The sequence below is a fragment of the Lacerta agilis genome, chromosome 13 (assembly GCF_009819535.1).
Source record: "Lacerta agilis isolate rLacAgi1 chromosome 13, rLacAgi1.pri, whole genome shotgun sequence".
Lineage (NCBI taxonomy): Eukaryota > Metazoa > Chordata > Lepidosauria > Squamata > Lacertidae > Lacerta > Lacerta agilis.
Genome location: NC_046324.1, coordinates 7,310,569 through 7,331,509, shown reverse-complemented (window position 1 = coordinate 7,331,509; position 20,941 = coordinate 7,310,569). Strand labels below are relative to the sequence as shown.

The 20,941-nt window shown below is 43.2% G+C and overlaps 1 protein-coding gene across 2 annotated transcripts; it reads left to right on the top strand.

Annotated features, from left to right (window-relative positions):
• The first annotated feature begins 267 nt into the window (after positions 1-267).
• On the top strand, positions 268-17,404 carry ADPGK (ADP dependent glucokinase). Of its 2 annotated transcripts, none has more exons than XM_033166619.1 (8): positions 268-402; positions 1,366-1,712; positions 2,571-2,796; positions 4,680-4,742; positions 6,427-6,547; positions 13,830-14,026; positions 14,409-14,507; positions 15,946-17,404. In XM_033166619.1, exons 2-8 carry the CDS (start codon positions 1,495-1,497, stop codon positions 16,492-16,494), a joined length of 1,473 nt encoding a protein of 490 aa, XP_033022510.1. In that variant the 5' UTR covers positions 268-402; positions 1,366-1,494; the 3' UTR covers positions 16,495-17,404. The 2 variants fall into 2 exon arrangements, with proteins under 2 accessions (XP_033022510.1, XP_033022509.1); XM_033166618.1 differs by having other exon boundaries at positions 15,943-17,404.
• Positions 17,405-20,941: the final 3,537 nt, after the last annotated feature.

The window sequence follows — 20,941 nt, the reverse complement described above, 5'->3', positions numbered from 1 at the left end:
ACGTTCCCTTTTGATTGGCAGCCAAGCTTCGCCCGGCCGGCTTCCGAGTTGCGGTGCCCGACAATTCTGTAAAGCTCGCCGCGCCGACGGGAAGCCGCCCGCCGCGCGAGAAGTTAGGCAGAGCCGCGCAAGCTGCGCAAACTCCGCAAAGAGGCAGCGGGGGCCCCCCGTCCTGCCGAACGGGTTGAGTAACGCCGCCGGCGGGATACGGAGATGGCGTAAGGGAGCTGGCCGCTTCTGAGGCGGCCTTTCGAGAGCCTCGGTAGGCGGAGAGGCTCTCCAGGGCCCGCGGTTCTCCTCGGGGACGGGAAGGGCCGCGTTTCCTGAGGGGAGCAGCCCGCGGCCTGGGCTCCGGGGAGGGGCGGGAAGGTGCCGGGCCCCTGCTGCCCCCTCAGCTGTGAGGTAAACACGCGACCAGCCCGCGCTTTTCCCTCCGCCGGAAGCCAGCGAGGGGTTTCCCTCAGGGAAAGGGAGGGAGGGACTCGGATGGGCTTCTCTCCCCCTCGGGTCGTGTTGGTGGGTGACTGTCCCCTAAGCGCGCCGAAAGGGAGGGTAGTTCGCCTGCAAGTCCCGCCTTCGCCTTCCTTCGTCCCGCTGGCCGCCTTCCCCTCGCCGGTAGCTCCCGTCGGAGTAGCCCCGGGGTCGGGGCCTGGGGGAGGAGCTGCAGTCCAGCGACGCCGGGAGGGACCCGGGTCCGACCCCCCCCCCCGACCCCGGCTTCTCCATCTCCATCTCCTGTCCCCGTTTCCTCCTAATCGAGGCAAAAGAGGGGAAAGCGGTGGGGTGGGGGAGAGAGAGAGTATATATCTATATATTTTATATATCACGAGGGACGGGCTTTGGTAATAGGGCGCACTCAGCCAGGACAAAGTTTGGTGACCCCCCCCCCCAAATATCTATTATTTTCACAATAATTGAGTAAGTACCCGTATAAATAGAGGTGGTGGTGTTATTTTGAATCCTTTTGGCTGTGGGGAGGGGGGGAGCCGTTTACACAGCTCTAAATCCGATTCTGGTTGCACGCATATATGTGTGTGTTTGTGTATGTGTAGGTACACACACACATGCCTATCTCTCTCAGTACCCCCCCTCTCTCTGGGTCAGACCTTTTCATAACTGAGAGGCAGGTGCAATTTCCCCCACAACTAACTCAGTAGGTCTTCTCTCCACCCCCACCCCGTACCTTATTGTACAGTATGAGGAAATTAATAAATATAACAGGGAAGTATAATTATAATAAACCTAGAGGCAGGGGGTGGATGGAGAAGGAACAAGCAAAAATAAGAACCTAGCAAACTAGAAGGATATGATCATGAGTTGGGGTTTGCTATACAAAGTCTAATGCTCATATTTAAATATTTATAGGTTGTGAACAATTATAAACGTGAAGGTGGCAGTTGTGGAGAAAAACAATTCTCAGGCCAGACTTATGAGAGCTGCCATATAAACTTCATTCACACTCTTCACCTTGAGCTTTCACTTCAGGACATCAGCATGTGGAACAAGTCGGTATGTGTGGCCTTGTTGGCTCTGGCTACAGGCTATGTCTTCCTACTGGACTCTGACCTGCCAGATTCAGTGCTGAAGTATCTCTCAAGCTCCTTCCTGTATCAGCTGCAGGGGGATCTTAAGTCCCCAGAGAGCAGCATGGCAGCTGCCTGGGATGTGCTTATCACCCAGCCGGCCAAACAGTGGAACAGAGTTGCTGTTGGGTGAGTGATGTCTTAAATTATTGTGTATAGATCTCCCTAAGTGTTCTTTGAAACACTAGCTAATAAACGATTGTTCCTGCTATAGAGCAGTGGTTCTTATATTTTCTGCTGTGGAGGAAACTGCTTCCATGTATTTTTGACTACGGAGGATCCCCTGCATGTTTGCCAGGCAGAATGTTCTAGGACGCATATTAGGGTGCATACTTCAATGTAGGACACTAGCCAGTCCTACTGAGCCTTGATGTTACTTTGTATAAACTAAGTGTAAACTAAGAGCATGCATTAGAACACACTTCTATGTGGTTGTGCATTTCAAGGGAAGGTCAGATAATGGTGGGAAAGCTTGTGCAAGTTAAATGCAAGCAAGGAAGTTATTTTTGCACTGGGTTCTCCCAGCATGAAAAGAGCCTTTAAGCTCTTTGCCTTGCTTGGAGGCAAGGCTCTCTTGGTGCACCAGTTATGGGATGCTTTCGCAAGTCCATCCAAGTTCCCCTGAGATCTCATGTGAGCACCCCTGAACTTCCATAGCCAGTACACTGCGGGGGCCTTGCCTGGCAAACAAGACAGAAAGCTTAAACACTCAGAGGTCCATTTCTCAAATACAGAATTTATGAAAATTCTAACTTTCAGCTGCAATTTCATACTCTCATGAACTCAGTGGACTTACTTCTGAATAGACATGCATATATTTCCATTGTAAGTAAATAGTAGCACTATGATTCCTCAGTGTTGTTTGTTAAACTCTACATAATACTTATGCCAATAAACTGCAAAATAAGCTTGAATGTATATATCCTTGTGGATATGTTCCTTAAAAATTAGCCTAGATTATAGCTTTTCATCTTCTGTTATTGGTAGGGTCAATGCCTGTGTAGATGTTGTCCTTTCTGGTGTGAAGTTGCTGCAAGCCCTTGGTCTAGATTCTGGTGTTGGGCAAGACCACTCAATCTTACATTCCACAAAAGATTTGAAGGAAGCCTTCATCCACTTCATGGGGAAGGGAGCTGCTGCAGAACGCTTCTTCAGTGATGCAGAGTCCTTCCACCACATCGCAGAGACTGCTTCAGCATATCCTGGGGCACAGGTACATTCTCTAGCTTGGAGCAAACTCTTTATCCCTCTGTGACACATAATACACTGCATACTGTATATCCAATACCTTCCTTGCCTACTGCTGTCCCCTCACAGCAGGGTAAAGTGAATGATTGAGTGATAGTTGTTATTCTTATTTTGGAATATTTAAACCATATAATTTAGCCTTCCTTTAAAGGATTGTGTGTTCACCTAACCATTTTACCTATAATTTTATCATTCTTTTTTCCTGTAGTTTGGCAGGGGTGGAGTGGAATGTGTGTCTTGTTCGGACCCAAAGCATTTTATTTGTTATGAGTTACTTTGCTTCATCAGATATATAAAGTGCAATCTAATAAGCTTTACAAAGCTTATGCTACACAAACTACTATATATCAAGAGCCCTGCAGTTTTTTCATCTTTTGTATACGCTTAGTGATGAGCCCTTCTCAAAATGACACTTGTATGCACTATTGTATCTTAATAAAACTATTAAGACTACTGCCCAGTATAGTAGAGATGAAATTCTGTCTGATAAGATTGGCCTTGCAAAATATATAAAAAGGTAAAGGGACCCCTGACCATTATGTCCAGTCATGTCTGACTCTGGGGTTGTGGTGCTCATCTCGTGTTACTGGCCAAGGGAGCCGGCATGCAGCTTCTGGGTCATGTGGCCAGCATGACAAAGCCACTTCTGGCGAACCAGAGCAGCGCATGGAAACACTTTTTACCTTCCCGCCGGAGCAGTACCTATTTATCTACTTGCATTTTGACATGCTTTCGAACTGCTAGGTGGGCAGGAGCTGAGACCGAGCAATGGGAGCTCACCCCATCGCGGGGAATATATATTAATTATTTAAAGTTGCAGGCAGCAACATGCAAAAAAGCTTAAGAAACTTAAAGCCACTGCTTCTGGAAAAACCTGTTTCTAAAGTTAGTGTTTCTAGAATAACTTGTTTTTACTGCTGAGACTGGCAGCAGGCTTTTGACAAAGTCCTCCATGATATTCTTGTGAGGTGTGGGTTGACCAAGGGAGCTGTTAGGTGGATTTGTAGCTGGTTGACTGACCGAACCCTAAGGGTACTCATTAATGTTTCCTCGTCATCCTGGAACAAAAGTGATAAGTGGGCTGCCACAGAGAGCCAGTTTGGTGTAGTGGTTAAGAGCGGCAGACTCGTAATCTGGGGAACCGGGTTCGTGTCTGCACTCCTCCACATGCAGCTGCTGGGTGACCTTGGGCTAGTCACACTTCTCTGAAGTCCCTCAGCCCCACTCACCTCACAGAGTGTTTGTTGTGGGGGAGGAAGGGAAAGGAGAATGTTAGCCGCTTTGAGACTCCTTCAGGTAGTAAAAAGCGGGATATCAAATCCAAACTCTTCTTCTTCCCCGCTTTTGTTCAACGTCTTTATAAACTACTTGGATGAAGGAATTGAGGGGATGCTCATCAAATTTGCAGATGACACCAAAATGGGAGGGGTAGCTAATGCCACAAAACACAGAACAGAATTCAAAATTACTTTAGCAGAGTGGAGACCTGGGCCCAAGCTAACAAAAATAATTTCAGTAGGGACAAATGTACGGTCATGCACATAGATAAGAAGAACCAGGTGTACAAATATATGATGGGGGACACCTGGTTTACTAGCAGTACATGTAAAAAAGATCTAGGGGTCTTAACTGTTTGTGAGAGCCAAGCAGCCAGTGGCTAAAGTGAGTAGAGCAGCCTTGCTGCAGCTTTGGCATACTAGTAGTTAGATAAGTGAACGTGTTTATTCCAGTGATAACTATCGTTATATTCTTGATAGTACACATCCAAAACTATGCAAAGGACTGTGATCATATAAAGATATGTAGAAATTGCAGATTAAATGTCTGCACAAACTTGTGTCTTAACAGTTGTATGTGGGAGGCAATGCTGCTCTCATTGGCCAGAAAATTTCAGCAAATCCAGACCTAAAGGTAAGAATATCAAATGCCAACCCTCACTGATTGCCTATAACTGTATAACTCCTCTCATTGGTTTTCCTGTTTAAAATCCTGAACGTAGCATCTAATCATTTTCCCCATTTTATCCAGTAAATATGCAGGCATGATGCAGAAGAATTTTCAGTGGAAAAGTTCATTTTCCTGTTGATGACACAAACTTCTTCTAGTGGTGCACATACTTTTAGCTATTGCTTGAGGCACTCCGGTGCCATGACTGGCTTTTTTATTATGCTTTTGCAAGGCAATGAGTAGCACATGGGCAAAGTACTGGGTAATAATCTATGAAATAAGTAAAAGCAGCACAAGCAAAGGCAGTTGTGCAAGTTACTTCACTGAAGTGTAACTACCATTGCTTCCTGGCATCTGTAGCTGAGAGGTACACGTGTGAAGTATGTCACTCTAATAAAAAATAAAACCAGGCCTCTTGACTATGGGAAGCAGTATATGGCGGAGAAAACAGAAATTGCAGCTTGGTAGCAGAATGTGTGAAGCTGCTGAGTGAACAAATGTGATTAGACATACCAGGAAATTAAAAGAAATTGGAGGAACGTTCTAAACTATTTCACTTAACTCTTTGGAAGAAGGGGTTATTACTTCTTTCTTACCTCTAGTATTGTGTATAGAGATGTACTTGGAATGTCAAAAGGAATCAATCCATAGTGGACACTTTTTCCAAGTGTCCATATACATTTGTATATGTAACTTAGTGGCCCACGTTATTGGGATGTGTCTGCTTATTTCAGCCATTATATGTAATAGTAGCTATTCATATTATGACATCAGTATACGTGGTCTTTTAGAACAGGGGTAGCCCTCCAGATGTTCCTGAAATACAAATCCCATAAACCCCAGCCAGTGTGGCCAATGGCCAGGGATGACCAACATCTGCCAACCTTGCTTTAGCGAAATAAAAGTAGTGACTTGTGCTATGAGATTTTGATATGCAAAATTGTTTGTGTGTCTCCTCCCTCCTGCCCATGTCCCACATATTCCTAGTTCAAGAAGCTCTGCACGGCTTCATTTATTTATTTTTAATAGGAAGAACTCATTGTTAGAGAAGAAGCCAGACAGTCTGTTCAAATTTGCATGCTCATTAGTCCCAGGGATAGGAGAAAAGTTGCATTCTTAGTTCTTCCATTTCCAGACGACACAGAACTCTTATTGTTGGTGATAAAGATGTAGCACTAAATGTCTTTTAAGCTAATTTGGATATACAGAGAAGCAAAAGACATGTCCCTTTTCATAGGAAAGTTGAATTAACATCTCAACTGTTGACGTCATTCATATCATTGTATCATTGTAATTGGCCTTCTAGTGTGGAAATGTCATATTAGGATGCTTAATGGTGTCTTGGTAGTTAAGTGAGTTGACTTCTCCCCACTCCCACCCCCCACACTTGATGCTCAACTGTTTCTTCAGAATGGGCTTTGGAATCTCTGAGAGGTTGTTACACATAGTTATTTTATTTTGAAATATTCTGACAATAGAACTGTATGACCTGTCTACACACATAGCTCATCTATTTGGAACAGGACAGAAAAGTGAATGCATTGGAATCCAGTTTATAGTGTCTCTATTAGAGTGAGAACCATCTCACTGAAGATTGCACTAAACAGAGATGATAACAGTTAACTGATATCAATTGGTTGATTTGTAGGTTCTGCTGTGTGGCCCAATTGGTCCTAAGCTTCATGAGCTGCTTGATGAAAATGTAATCGTCCCTCCAGAATCAATGCAAGAATTTGATGAATTTCACCTCATTTTGGAGTATCAAGCAGGTATGCTTTATTGAAAGATGCAAAAGGCCCAAAGCTGTACAGTGGTACCTTTGTTTACAAACTTAATCTGTTCCGGAAGTCTGTTCTTAAACCAAAGTGTACTTAAACCAAGGCGTGCTTTCCCATAGAAAGTAATGGAAAATGGATTAATCCATTCCAGGCGATGAAAAGCAACTCCTAAAACAGCAATTTCACATGAATTTTACTATCTAACAAGCCCATTCATCCATAAAATGAAAGCAATAATCAATTTACTGTACTATAAAATAAATAAGACAGTATGGTAGATGATAAAAATGAAATTTTTTTTTTTTGCACTGATGATAGTCATTGTTTGGATGGGGGGCTTTTATCCATTTCCACAGTCACACAATCAATCAATCAATCAATCAATCAATTCCACACAGATTCCCCCCCCCCCCACGCTGCTATGGGAAATGCTCCCTACAGCGCATGGGGGGAGTTCCCTCTGCCCAGCTGGGCTGTGGAAGGAAGGCGCTCTGTTGCACGGTTTCCCCAGACGAGAGCCAGCTGGTTTGTGGGCTTGCAACTCCCCCCCCCCCATGCCACTGCTGGAGGAGAGCGTTTCCCGCAGCTGCACAAAGGCAGTGCGTGAGCTCCAGCCAACCCGCCCGCCTCCCTTCCCCGGCCGTGTTTACCCGGAAGAAAGTGCCATTAAGTTGCATGGCGCTTACTCCCAGGTACGCAGAACGGCGGCTGGCTGGACTCACCTCCTCCTTGCCCTCCAACTTACTGGGGTGGGTGGCCAAGGCAGCTGTGCGCACGCCTCCATGTAGTTCTCAGGGAGCAGCTGCCACCATTGTGCGAGCAGAGCGCCTTCCTCCCGCAGCCGGGCGGAGGGAACATTTTCTTGCTGCCGAGCCGCTTGGGAGACGGAGGTGCATGGAAAGGCTGTGCAGTTTCCCCAGACAAGAGCCAGCTGGTTTGTGGGTGCGCAGCTTCTCTCCCTTGCTGCGGGAAACACCGTGACCACCCCCTTCTCTGCTGGACAATGGAAGTGTGGCACTCAAAATGGAAGTGCACCTCCGAATGGAGTATGTTCGAATTTAAAAAAAAAAAAAAAAAAAAAAAACCACAACCCGGAACACTCACTTCCGGGTTTGAAGTGGTCGTAATCCAAAAAGTTCGTGGGCTAGGCTGTTCGTAACCCAGGGTACCACTGTATTTGTATATATATCAGCATTAATATGTTGTGTTGTTGGTGTAGCACAGTACTTAGGAAGTGAGCTAGCTATCAGCTGGTAAGTCTGCTTCAGTTTTCAGCTGTGAACCTACTGGGTAAACAGGATCTCTCGGCCTCATCTTCCCATTTGTAATTTGAGTTTTATAATAGTGGCCTACCTTTTTATCGTGACCATAAGAAGAAGAAGAGTTTGGATTTGATATCCCGTTTTATCACTACCCAAAGGAGTCTCAAAGCGGCTAACATTCTCCTTTCCCTTCCTCCCCCACAACAAACACTCTGTGAGGTGAGTGAGGCTGAGAGACTTCAAAGAATTCTGACTAGCCCAAGGTCACCCAGCAGCTGCATGTGAAGGAGCGGAGACGCGAAGCCGGTTCACCAGATTACGAGACTACTGCCCTTAACCACTACACCACACTGACTCTCATAAAGATTACAGGTGTTAATGCATGTACATTGAGCACTGAAAAAAACTGCTGTATTGCATAATCAGCATCAGTTTGAAAATTGGTGCTAAATTAAAGAAGGCAATTGCTTAATGGTCTTCATGCAGTGTATGCTTATAGCTTTACATTTTGCTGTGTTGAAGAATTGCTTGGAAAGCTGTTTTCAAGTGTTGTGTGTTTGCTGTGAGCTGCTTTCCATATCAAAATCATAATTAGCTTCGTAACATCTAGGAAATGTAATTCCTACTTCTCTTTTTAAATGTGCTTAGAAAAATGTGACAACCAAACCTGCTGTGGAAACTAGAAATATAATTTGTATATTCCCAGTTGTAGTGTTCTTAGGAAGTGAGAGTATCTAATATAGAAACCCTGATTACATTTTTTGAAGATGCTGCAAGTGCAGCATTGAGGTACTTTTGTTCCATTGATGAAGAATCCCTTGTTCTTCACAAAATACTGCTGCTTGTTCGTTGTAGCTCAATATAGAATGTGGTTCAGTTATTCCGAGGCTTGGGTTGATTCATCTGAAATTGATCCAGGGTCTCTGCTGTCAGATTAAGCTTTTAGCAGCTTAAATTAAAATTGGACATTGAGATTGCATTGTGAAGTAGGTGCACGAGTGAAGAGAGTTCTTGATAGAGTGATTCACACTTTGAACTCTGGTGGAGAAAGTATGTGGCTACTGAGAAATTTGGTTCAACTGCCATGCTGTGGAGTGTGTGTGGGGGGGGAGAAAGAGGTTTGGCTTTGTTTTGAGCAGTGAAGGTATCCATGTGACAGATAGGCAGTTCCCTACTGTGTGGGTCAGTGATGATCCTAGCACATGCTGGTGCCAAGCAGGAGGTTACACCATGCCCCACATAATTCCAGAGTCCAATGCCATATCGAAAAACAACCATGCAGCAAGAATGAGAACTTGTTTCTAATACATTGGATTAATTAGATCAATAGTATTTCTTTCTCAGTTTCCTGAGAATTTACAAACACCATATCTTTTCTGCAAACAGTGGACTGAGTAAATGGAAAAGCCCCTGTGACATTTAACTAACTCTTGGTGTTCCAGGAACACTCCACCCATGTTTACTTGTTATAAAATGTCGCTCAGGTCTAAGATCAGACTCTGTGCAATAAGCCCTTTCAAATTCAGGATAAAGCAGTATGATGTGTTTTTCCTAAATGTGGGTACACAAAATATCCCCATTTTGGTCGAGCCTTCTTTCCAGGAGGTTAGGCCTTCTTCCCAGGAAGTTGGTTTGCACCACTTTGGATCAGTCTCATTAATAGTTTCTTTCCCATTTGTGTTGTCTCAAATTATGAGCCTGAGGCTATGGATTTTCTGCTCATTTGGTATTTGTAAGCCTTCCTTAGAGACTTTTTTGGCTGAAGGGCTGCATAAAAATGCCAACAACACTACATATTCACATAAATGTGGGTACTGGCACACTAGTGAACAACACATATCTAAAAATGGCAAAATACAATGTGAATATGACACATGCTTCTGAATGGCTGTTGACTTGCTGTTTACACAGAAGAAGCATTTTGGAAAGGATCCATGCTTATTAAAGGGGAGAGTATGGGACCATTTAAACTTGAATTGTATCTGAGTTGAAATGTGAATTTCTAGAGAGCTGAAAAAGTCTACTGAAGGAAGAAAAAACTGGCAGTGGCACCAATGCACCACACCCATTGTAACACAGCACCAAGCAATCTGATGCAACCAGGATCTTTATTTCCTATAGTGAGTGTTGTGGAGAGGTCTGCTTTTATAAATTGGTGGTTCTATTACAGGTTACTCAGTATGAAAGTAGAAAACAATAACTTCATTTTCTTTCAGTGTTTGGAAATTGGCAAGGTGGTTTCTGATTTCATTTGGTTGATTTAATTGAATTGAAAGAGTTTGAGGAGAAGCCCAACATGGAAGTCGTGATGACTTTTGGCAGTGAACGTTGTGCTCCAGAAAAAGAATTCAGAGCATTATGCAGTTGCATATTGTTATTTTTTTTTACTTTAAATACAATGTGAAAATGTCCCATTTCTGCAACAAGTTTTTGCAGAACTTCTTGTAAGAAGACAGTCTAGATTAGATTGATATATGATGATATTTTGTCTGATAACTCTCTTCTGCTTTAAATCACAAAAATGCTGATTATCAGATAGGGTAGCATGTAGGTGATGAGTCATTTTGCTGTTTCTAAACTTTGTAAGTGGGTGGAGGAGTAACCTAAAACTTTTGTGTTCTTGCTGCAAGTGTTCCGAGTGGAGCCTTGACTTCTTAGAAGTGACTTTTGTTTTAAGTGGTGTAGTTCCACATGGTACTTCCCCTCTGAGTACTTTATTATCTTGGGAACAGTTCATTGAGTGCGCTGATTATTCCTAGATGCTGTCAGGGTTAGAGAGTGAGGAAATCCTTTTCTTTGAAGTGTTTAGGTTAACTTACTGGGAAAGATGCATTTGTTTGGCGGAGTTCAATGATTTCAGATTTTTGTAAACTTGAGGGGGTTTTAAAAGTTGCTTAGATGCCACAATGGTACTGGTTATAACCCTAGTTTATTTTTGACTTTATTATTTGCATCTCAAGTAAATTTCTTAGCAGTCAAGAATAATCTAAATTAGTATTAGAGCTGCCAGTGTTGGAGTCTGGTGCTCCTGCTGGATTCATGCAGCTTCCTAGGTTGCTGGGTGAAGAAGCAGCATAAGCTGCAGCAAGCTGCTTTTTCCATTTGAACTAGAGCCCCATAAACACTCTTCTTCCTCTGTTTTCTATAGCATTGCTATACTCTTTAGTGTGCCTGCATGTTTCAAAGTGAAAAATCTAAATGAACTTTCTTAAAGTGGAGTTGAAATGAAACCCATAACCCAGAATTCACTTGATCTTCTTATAAATTCCTGACTTAGTTGGTAGTAATCAATAACAATTCTTAGTTTCTTCCTATGGCATTGTGGATGAGTGATAACTGGCTTCTTCTCAGAACAAATTGAATATATGCTTTGTGAGAATGAAATGCTGGGCATGATTGTGTCTCCAGTGCACATTTTATTTATTTTATTTCAAGTCATTATTTCTATCATGCTTTTCTTTCTAAAATATAATTTTGAAAGCATTCTTGTGCTCCCAATTTTGCTTGATACACGGGGAATAGGAGCACGACTGGTTCCCCCGTATTAAAAAATAAATTGACTCTGTTGAATTCCTAACTGCTAAAAATGTTAAGAGGAGCCTGCTGGATCAGGCTGGTGGTCCATACACTACTGCATCCTGTTCTGAACAATGGCCAGACAGATGCCTGTGGAAACCCACAAGCAGAACCGGAGCACAAGAGCACTTTCCCAATCCTATTAGCAGTGCACATTTATGCAAGTTGAGTAGGAGCAGAGCTCTCATAGGTTTGGCACTTGGAATTTACAGGGGGAGCAGAGAGAGTTACAGAGATGAGCTACTGATTTTATAAAGCTATGGGTGGGGTATGATTTTGCTGTAACTTGTGGAATTCAGTAAGGGGCATCACCTCTTTCCCCAAAATTCTAGCGCTGCACTGGTCTGAAATGCCTGTAGATTGTGGGTTTCTTCTAGTGTGTAGACAACCATCTTAGTAGGCAGTCCCTGAAATTATGGCAACAACCAGATGATCGCATTTCTTCCCTCTTGGCTAAAAACATTCATTGCAAGTGGATCAAAAGGGATATGTGTCCAGGGTTGCAGCTGCTACAAAAACACATTTGCAAATCTGGGCTTTGAAAGAATCAAAGCTGCCAATGTTTGGATTACTGTATCTGAGAGGGAGAACGGAGAGAGATTTCACTTCTTTAAAAGGGTCTCTAGAAAGAAAGAAAAAATGTAGCCAATATTGCTGTGTAATTATTAGGATAAACCCAGCTCCCAAACCCAGGATATTATTCATTGGTCCACATTAATTTGTCTCACATTTTGTTGTTCAGCATAGAATTTTCCCTCATGCCCACTGAAGGCTGCAGCTGACTGTAGGATTCAAATCCTCTCAAGATTGTGATGAATTCATGAGCTGTGGCTAAAGGGATGGCACTCTGCTTTTATGTTAAATTACTAATGCATGGCAGTTCAGCAGGGCATGGCTTGCTTGCATATTCTTAAACAGCATCTCTTGGAAATGCCTTAGGCTTCAAACAATCTGGCTTCATTCAGCAAGTATAGATACTTAAGAATCAAATTGTTGAACTATTGAGACTTAATGGGAGTCTCATGAAGGGGACAGAGCAACTCCCATATGAAGAAAGGTAGCAGCGTTTGGGACTTCTTAGTTTAGAGAAAAGGCAAGTGAGAGGTGACATGATAGAAGTTTATATATGATGCATGGCATGGAGAAAGTGTTGAGATTCCATTCCACCTTAAGTTGCAGGCATGGAGCTTTTGCGTGTCACGTGTCTGTTTACACGCCAGCACAGAGATTGCTGGAAACTTCTGTTGTGTATAGCTTTTGCTTTTGACTCTCTCTCTGAAGAGACAAAGGAGAGGAGACATGTTTTTCTTTGTCTTGATTTATGCCAAATAAATCTGCTTGTAAATATGCTTACACAAATCTCTCAGTGCCACTTTTGTTGTGCAGTGCAATCTGCTGAAACAGTGAGCTCAGGCTTCTGAAGTCTGAGCTGCTATCTATGTTGCTTCAGAGATTGGTGAATTGGCCAGCATGTCGGCTGGAAGGGCCTGACCCAACTGGGGGCTAGCCAGCTGCCCTCTCGACTCCCTCTGGATGCCAACAGAAAGTGGATAGCGAAAGGCCCCCCCTCCCCAATCTCATAAGACTAGAACTTGTGGACATCCAAAGAAGCTGGATGTTGGATAATTCAGGACATATAAAAGAAAGTACTTCTCCATGCAGTGCATAGTTAAACACTAGAACTCACTCCCACACAAGGCAGTAATGTTCTAACCTAGATGGCTTTAAAAGAGGATTAGACAAATTCCTGGAAAACTAGGCTATTTACAGCTACTAGCCATGATGGCTATGCTCTGCCTCCATAGTTGGAGACAACAATGCTTCTGAATACCGGTTGCTGGAAACCACAAGAAGGGAGAACTCAAATCCTGCTTGTGGGTTTCTCAAAGGCATGTGGTTGGCCACTGTGAGAACAGAATGCTGGACTAGATAGTCCATTGGCCAGATCCATTAGGCTCTTCTTACGTTTAAATGCTTCAATTTGTAATACAGCGGAACCCCAGGTTACGCACACCCCGGGTTGTGGACGTTCAAGTTAAGAACACCCGCAACCCGGAAGCGTTTCCGGAGCGTGCACAACCTGCGTGCGACCCCCGGTAGCGCTCAAATTGCACTACTTTTGTTTTTTCGTTTTTTTTGTGCATTCGGGATACACACACCTGCGTTATGCATGGCGACCCGGAATGGATCGCGTGCGTAACCCGGGGTTCCACTGTAGTGCATTGAGTAATGTGGTGTGGATATTTGTATCCTGCAGGAGGACGCAGGATAACACTGAAGCAGATGGGGAGAAATAAAACCCACGCTACTTGTTACTCTGACGAAAGGTCAGAGTTCACTGCTAAAGAAAAGAAGCCACTAAAACTGTAATTCAGAGGCCTATCTACCGTATATGGATCCCATATAATTGTGTTTCTTTGGGGGGTATTTCTTAGGTGAAGAGTGGGGGCAGCTGAGAGCCCCGAATGCCAACCGCTTTATCTTCTCTCATGACCTATCTAATGGGGCCATGAACATGTTGGAGGTATTTGTGTCCAGTCTGGAGGAGTTCCAGCCGGACTTGGTGGTTCTTTCTGGTCTGCATATGATGGAGGGACAGACAAAGGAGATGCGTCAGAAGAGACTCCTAGAGGTAAGAGAACTTCGTTCCCCCAGACCCTAAGGCATTCCAAGGTGCACTCCATTGGTCCTTCTGCCACTGTGCAGGGCATTAGGTACAGTCATCAGCTGATTGCCCTACAAAGGACTTGTTTTTAATTTTTTAGCACTCTAGGATATGTGTGGGCCTCTGTCCACTAGCTCGTTTACTGGGCAATCCTATACATGTCCACTCAGAAGTAAGCCCTCAGGGTTCAATTAGGCTGTTGAATTCCATTAGACTACTTGTATAGGATCACAGCCTTAGAAATCTGACGATATCTGCAGCATATATAATACTGTACTTTTTATCAAGGTCATTCTCTCTCCACCCCCTTTTTTCCTACTGTTAAGTTTTTTCATTTTTTTTTCTGCAGGCTGTAGCTTCCATCTCTGACATTCCCATGGGTGTACCTATACACCTGGAACTGGCCAGTATGACTGACCCAGAACTTATGAGCGCAATCATTCATCAGGTAACCTAATTGGCAGGGTATGACCTGTACCTCAGACTTCTAGTCAACAAACTCTTTGTTCCCTCCCCCAAAAGTCTTGCCTCACTAAGTTATTTGAGAGTGTCAACAAGCAGGCAGATAGAGGTGATCAATTGGAAACTTATGTATTTAGACTTTCAAAAAGCTTTTGACAAACTTCCTTACTATTAAGCTTAGCAGTCAAAATACATGGTCCTTTGTGGATCAGCAGCTGGTTAAGAAACAGGAAATAGAGAGTAGGAATAAATGAGCAGTTCTCCCAATGGAGGGGTATAGCAAATGGAGTATCCCAAGAATCCATATTGGGACCTATGCTTTTTAACTTTTGCATAAGTGCTCTAGAGCTAGGGGTGAGAAAAGAGGTAGCAAAGTTTGTTGCTGATAACAAATTGTTGGATTGTGGAGAACTACAAAAAACACCTCCAAACTGAGTGAATGGGTGGTAAAATGCCAAATGCATTTCAAAATAAGCATGTGTAAAGTGATGTCCATTGCAGCAAAATTATATATATAAATTTCATATATGCGTTCTTGGAATCTGAACTGGTCCTGACTGACGAGGAATGAGATCTTAGATTTGTAGTGGATAGTTTGATGAAGATTTCAGAACAGTGTGCCGCACCTGTGAAAAAGGTGAATGCTGTATTAGGGATCATTAGCAAAGCAGTTGAAGATAAAACTGCCTGTATTATAATGCTGTTACAGAAATATATGGTGTGGCCACATTTGGAATTCTATGTAAAGTTCTGTTTGCCTCACCTCAAAAATGACATTGTAGAGCTAGAAAAGCTTCAGAGAAAGGCAACCAAAATGATCAAGGTGATGGAACAACTCCGCTATGAGGGAAGGTTACACTTGTAGCTTTTTATTAAGAGATAAGGCAGTAAGAGGGGACGTGGTAGAGGTATATAAAATTATGCATGGTGTGGAAAATGGATATTAAAAAAGTTTTTCTCATGATAAATTAACATGGCCCAGTCAATGAAGTTGAATGTTGGAAGATCCAGGACAAAAGTACAGCTCATAATTAATTTATGCAATTTGCTGTATAAGAGGTAGCGATGGCCACCTACATGGATGGCTTTAAAAGATAATTAGACAAATTCATAGAAGATAAGGTTATGCTCTGCCTCTCCTGCCAGAGGCACTATGCCCCTGAATACCAGCTGTTGGGAATTGCAGATGGGGAGAGTACAGTAGCACACCAGTTCTACTCTTGGGTTTCCCATGGGCATCTGGTTGGTCACTGTGGGAACAGGATGCTGGATAGATGTGCATTTGGTCTGATGCAGCAAGGTTCTTCCTACGTTCTTACGTTATGCTAGCTTTGCATGCACTGGTTCCTATATGTTTGTCAAAGCCTAATCTAAAAATTGGACTCCCCTGAAGCCAATCTGTCACTTGCTTTGTTTGTTAGCAGGTCTTCCCTCTTGTGAACTCAGTTGGTTTGAATGAACAGGAGCTACTGTTCCTCACTCAAGCAGCCTCTGGACCACATGCCTCACTGGCCTCCTGGAATGGTGTCCCAGATGTGGGTGTTGTCAGTGACATTGTCTTCTGGATCTTGAAGGAACATGGAAGGACTCCTGGGAAGGCATCAGATCTTACTCGTATCCACTTTCACACTTTGGCCTATCACCTCCTAGTTACTGTGGATGGATATTGGGCCAACCAGGTGGCAGCTGTTGCTGCTGGTGCAAGAGTAGCAGGGACACAAGCTTGTGCCACCCAAACAATTGATGCCAGCAGAGTTTTCCTTAAAGCGCCACTGGAGTTTGCTACTTCTAAGATGGAGGAGGCCCCTACAGTCTCCTTAAATCCCCATGAGCCTGTGTCAAAATGGCACAGGGATGGGGTAACATTCCATTACACTCCTGTTCTGGTGTGCAAAGATCCTCTGCGGACCGTTGGCCTTGGTGATGCCATTTCTGCTGAAGGACTTCTTTATTCAGAAATCTACCCTCATTAACCTATGGAATTAAGATACACTCCACAAAAAAATTGAACCATGCAGGCATGGACTGGAAGTTAACATTTAGTAGAAAGCCAAAGAATAAAAGTTAGGCACAGCTCAGCTGCTGCGTGTTGCTACAGGGATGTCTACAATTAAATAGTGAGGTATGACTTGTTAAATATATGGCCTGCCTTTTGCCCAGAATGACAACTTAAACCAAAACAACTTCTGCTTTAAGTAAGTCAGTCTTATTTGCAGTAACTTAAAAAGCTGGGAATTGAAAGAAGTTTGATGTGACTTGATATCACAGGAAGGCTACTTTGGTCTTTTACACCGTCATATTTCTGGGAAGGCAAAGGTAAAAGATAATTGTGTTACCTCTTCATCACATTCTGAACATGGCAAGAGCCATTGTTTTGTTTTGTAGTGGTGGAATGAAAAAGTATAGCACTTGGGCTGCAGCATGCCAAAGGAACACTGTCCCAAGTGAATAGTACAAAAGCTTGTTCTGTAAGCTCTACAAATGGGAGATAGGCAAGATGAAAGCATCATAAATTATTCTGTGGCAAGGAAAAGGTGCTGACCTTTTTTTTGACCTTATGAAGTGGACATCAAAATGTTGGGAGTATGGCATTTTGTCACATGTGCTTCCTCAGCTAGTGTATGCTAATTTTGATCCTCTGTTTTGTTTTATTGCTGGCAGATTAATCTACTTTTAAGACAGTTGCATTCCAAATGCTCATGCACACAATTATTTTACCTCTCAACAGCCTCTTAAGCAGTGACTTAGAGATCATTACTATGAGTGAGAGTTTACAGTACAATTGCTGGTCTGCTTAGCAAGTGACAGTTAGTCTGGGTCAAATTCCAAAGAAATGTAATGTACAAAACCTGAAATGACTCCTAATAAATGGCATAAACATAATTTTCAGTGGAGAAGAGGCTAGGGACCTGGCACATTCTACTATTCCACAGTTACTGTATTCTGTAAGGTTATGTGGAGCTGTGATTATTGCTCATAGCACAGGAAATTCCCTTGAGCAGGGTGTGTGTGTGTGTAAAATCTACATTCCTTTCTGTGTACTTACGCATAGCAATAGAACAATATAGAATCTGAGATACGAAATTTGACTTCAGGATGAGGGCAAAATGTGGCAATGATGTACTAGGTTAGCAGAGTGTTGAGTTTGGATGGGAGAATCCATGTTGAAATCTGTACCCAGATATGGCTCTCGCTAGGCTTTATCTTTGCCTAACCTACCTCATGGGGTTGTTGTGATGTTGAGAACTGTACTAAGCCTCAGAGTAAGGGTGGGCTACAGTAGTAACAGATGATGAAACTGAAAATTCCCAGAATGCCAGTAGATATGATTAAAACAGGTCAGGGTATGATTAATGCTGGTAGATCTGAACAGGGCTTAAGGTAGCTACCAATGCCTTTACAATTAAGGAACATAACAGGATCTGCAGGACTCCATCTGATTAGCCCAGATTTTCATTAGTTTTTTTACAATGTGGTGCTAGCTGAGGTGAGCAGAAATTTTGCACTGTATAATATATTCCAGATTTCGTTGTCTCTTAAGGTCAAACTAGATGTTACTGTGCTAGGGATTCTGTGTGCCTCTTCTACCAAAAGCAGTGGAGGGGCCTCTAGAGTGAGAATCAGGGAGGATGACTTCAATTCTTCCCATGCTCTGAGTGCCAGAGTCTTGCTGAAAATTGCCCTTTGCTGCAGATAGTGGTCTGGAGACTGGGTGGGGGTGGTGGGGCGTTCTGTAGAAAAAAACATCAAAAAGACTTTGACTTCAGAATTAGAATTGAACCTGATCAAGGATGTGTTCTCACACTAAAAGTTTCAAAACAGTGGCTTAGGGCATGCTGACATGTTTTACATCAAGGTATAATGCTTGTTGCTCAAATTGCTTTTTCTGTCATCCGTTTTCTTTCTCATCATTCTGATGCAGTGATTGTTTCGCCACTGATCCTGAATGTGATGTTGCATGGTGTTAACATTGAAAAAACCTGTGCTTGAGATGTGGGAGAAAAACACAAGCGGTGACTCCAAACTACCTCTATAGGTCTTCATTTGGCAGTAATGTAGAGGCATAGATGATTTTGTCTGCTTGGGCTCCACCATAACCAGCAAACTTTCCATTGATGTTGAGCTGGTAAGGCAGCTGCAGCAATAGCTCGCCTCTCCAAAAGGGTATGAGAGAATGTCATGCCAACGACTGATACCAAGATGAAGGTCTACCAGGCTTGTGTGTTGAGCACACTGCTTTATGAAAGTGCGTCATGACCAGGAGTGATGCCTCAATGCCTTCCATTTGTGCTGTGTCAGGAAGATTTGGGGCATCACTTGGCAGGACAGAGTCTCAAACAAAGATGTGCTCTTCCAAGCCCCAATGAAGATGTGCTCTTCCAAGCCCACAGCCCCAGCATGTTCATACTTCTGTACACAGAATGAAAGATGGCAGGATCCCCTACGATGTGCTTTACGGGGGAGCTGGCTTCAGGCACCAGACCTGTTGGCAGACCAGATCTGTGTTATAAAGCTATCTATAAATGTGACATGAAGGCTGGCAATATTAACACTGCCATATGGGAATCCCTTGCAGACAATCGCAGTGCCTAGAGACAGATGGTCAAGCTGTGTATCCACAGCAGTGACCAGAGGAGAAAAGACCCCTGGGAGAAGTGTAGAGAGAAGAAACGTCATGGTGCATCTGTAACAGCGAAATCAGACGCTTTTATCTGCCCCAGTTACAATAAAATATGTCTCTCCCAGATTGGTCTCTACAGCTATAGTAGGCACAGTAACTCTTCAAAAGTTCTACTTTACCCCTGATGGTACACTCTTCCATTGTCTCTCAAGGCAGACGGATACCAACTAACTAGAGGGGACTTCCTCCAGGTGGATTATATAGCCTCAAAAGTTGTTTGGATTTAAAGTTATTTGTGTAATGCTTCAGAGCTATTTATGTAGATACTGTTTGAACTTTCTGAAAGTCTCATTGCTGGATTTCTGGAATTACAGAGTTCTTGTTTCACCTTGAATGGTTGGGCCTGGGGTGGAGAACTGAAGGGTGGCCTCTTCTTTGCTACTTCAGTGCTGCATTTAAAGGCAATAGCAATGGATGATCCATGCAGTTGGCTGCTGAATAGCTGTAAAACAGGTGGGGTAGCGACTTCAGGTGGAGAAGTAGCAGTGCAGGAACCATTCCTCTGCTTTCTGTTCTCTTCACTGCTTACTCCTGGCTATTTTCCTCTTAGCCAGGTTTATATCCAAATATTGAGCCTTTATAAGAAAAGAAGAGGCAGTGATGGAAAGTTGTGGGCAAAGGAAAAGTTCAGAATCTTTGCTCCGTGGTGGAGCACTCACTTCACATGCAGAAGGTCAGGCCACTGGCATATTCAGATGAAAGGATTTAGTAGTAGATGATGGGAAAGACTTATGTGTCTGAGACCCTGGAGAGCTACTGCAAGCCAGCACAGACAATACTGGACCAGAGGGACCAAATATTCAGACCTGGTTCAAGACAGCTTCCTATGTTCCACTTTCTTGTTCATCTGGAACTGACACCTCTGCCCCTATTTATACCAGTATGGTAGAGAACTTTGATAATACAGATGTGCTACCATCTCAGCTAGTTTTGTCCTTAGTCAATGGGCTTCTCTTGGCTCTTTGCAGCAGAGTAGACCTCATTTAAGTGAGCCCCACCTGCAGGCATTTTGTTACCCAGCTGCAGCCACTAAGATGCTAGCTGTGTCTATTTATAGTCATATGCTTGCTGGCATAAACCCAAGTACAGAACGTGAGTATATTACTCTTACCAAAACATCAACTTGTAAAAATGTTGCTTCTGTGTGCATGAATAGTATTACCAAAAAGGACTCAAAAGGGTTTCAGTAGACCACTGGCTCATGGTTGTGCTTTGCTTGGATGATGGTTGTGCTTTGCTTGGATGAACAGGGAGGTTTAAGAACTGTACTACATAATCATGTTCTTGGTTCTGTGGGAAGGGCTTCTGATTTTAGACATGTTGAAACAGGTCACTAGGAAAGCATAATATGTGAGAAATCCTGAGCTGTAAAACTGAAGTATTCTCTTGGCGTTTGCTGCTTTTGTGAGACAAATCATAGTGGTTAAATATGCAGCTTTATTTTCCTGTTCTGAGTTTAGGGTGTACTGTACAAAGCACTATTGTAGAACTTGTTTTCATTCCATAAACAAAGTAAATGAATGGCAGCTATACAGCAGTGGTGCTTGTTGGATTTTTCTTAGTTCCTTTGCTCTTCACAAAACTGTATCCTAGTTAGATCCACGTCGTTTTTTATTATCACACATATTCCAGTGGTGACAGCCTCCATTTGTACATGTGTTTCTCTACTTGATATGTGAGGCCTTGGTAACCTTATCCCCGCCACCGCTTTTGTTAACACAGATTTATTTGAGTTCTGT

What these genes read in the sequence shown, in the direction of transcription:
- ADPGK (XM_033166618.1), top strand. Translation starts at nt 1,495, where the DNA reads ATGTGGAACAAGTCGGTATGTGTGGCCTTGTTGGCTCTGGCTACAGGC. An exon ending in TGGAACAGAGTTGCTGTTGG is followed by an intron (nt 1,713 to 2,570) that starts GTGAGTGATGTC and finishes TGTTATTGGTAG; the next exon opens with GGTCAATGCCTGTGTAGATG. An exon ending in CATTTTGGAGTATCAAGCAG is followed by an intron (nt 6,548 to 13,829) that starts GTATGCTTTATT and finishes GGTATTTCTTAG; the next exon opens with GTGAAGAGTGGGGGCAGCTG.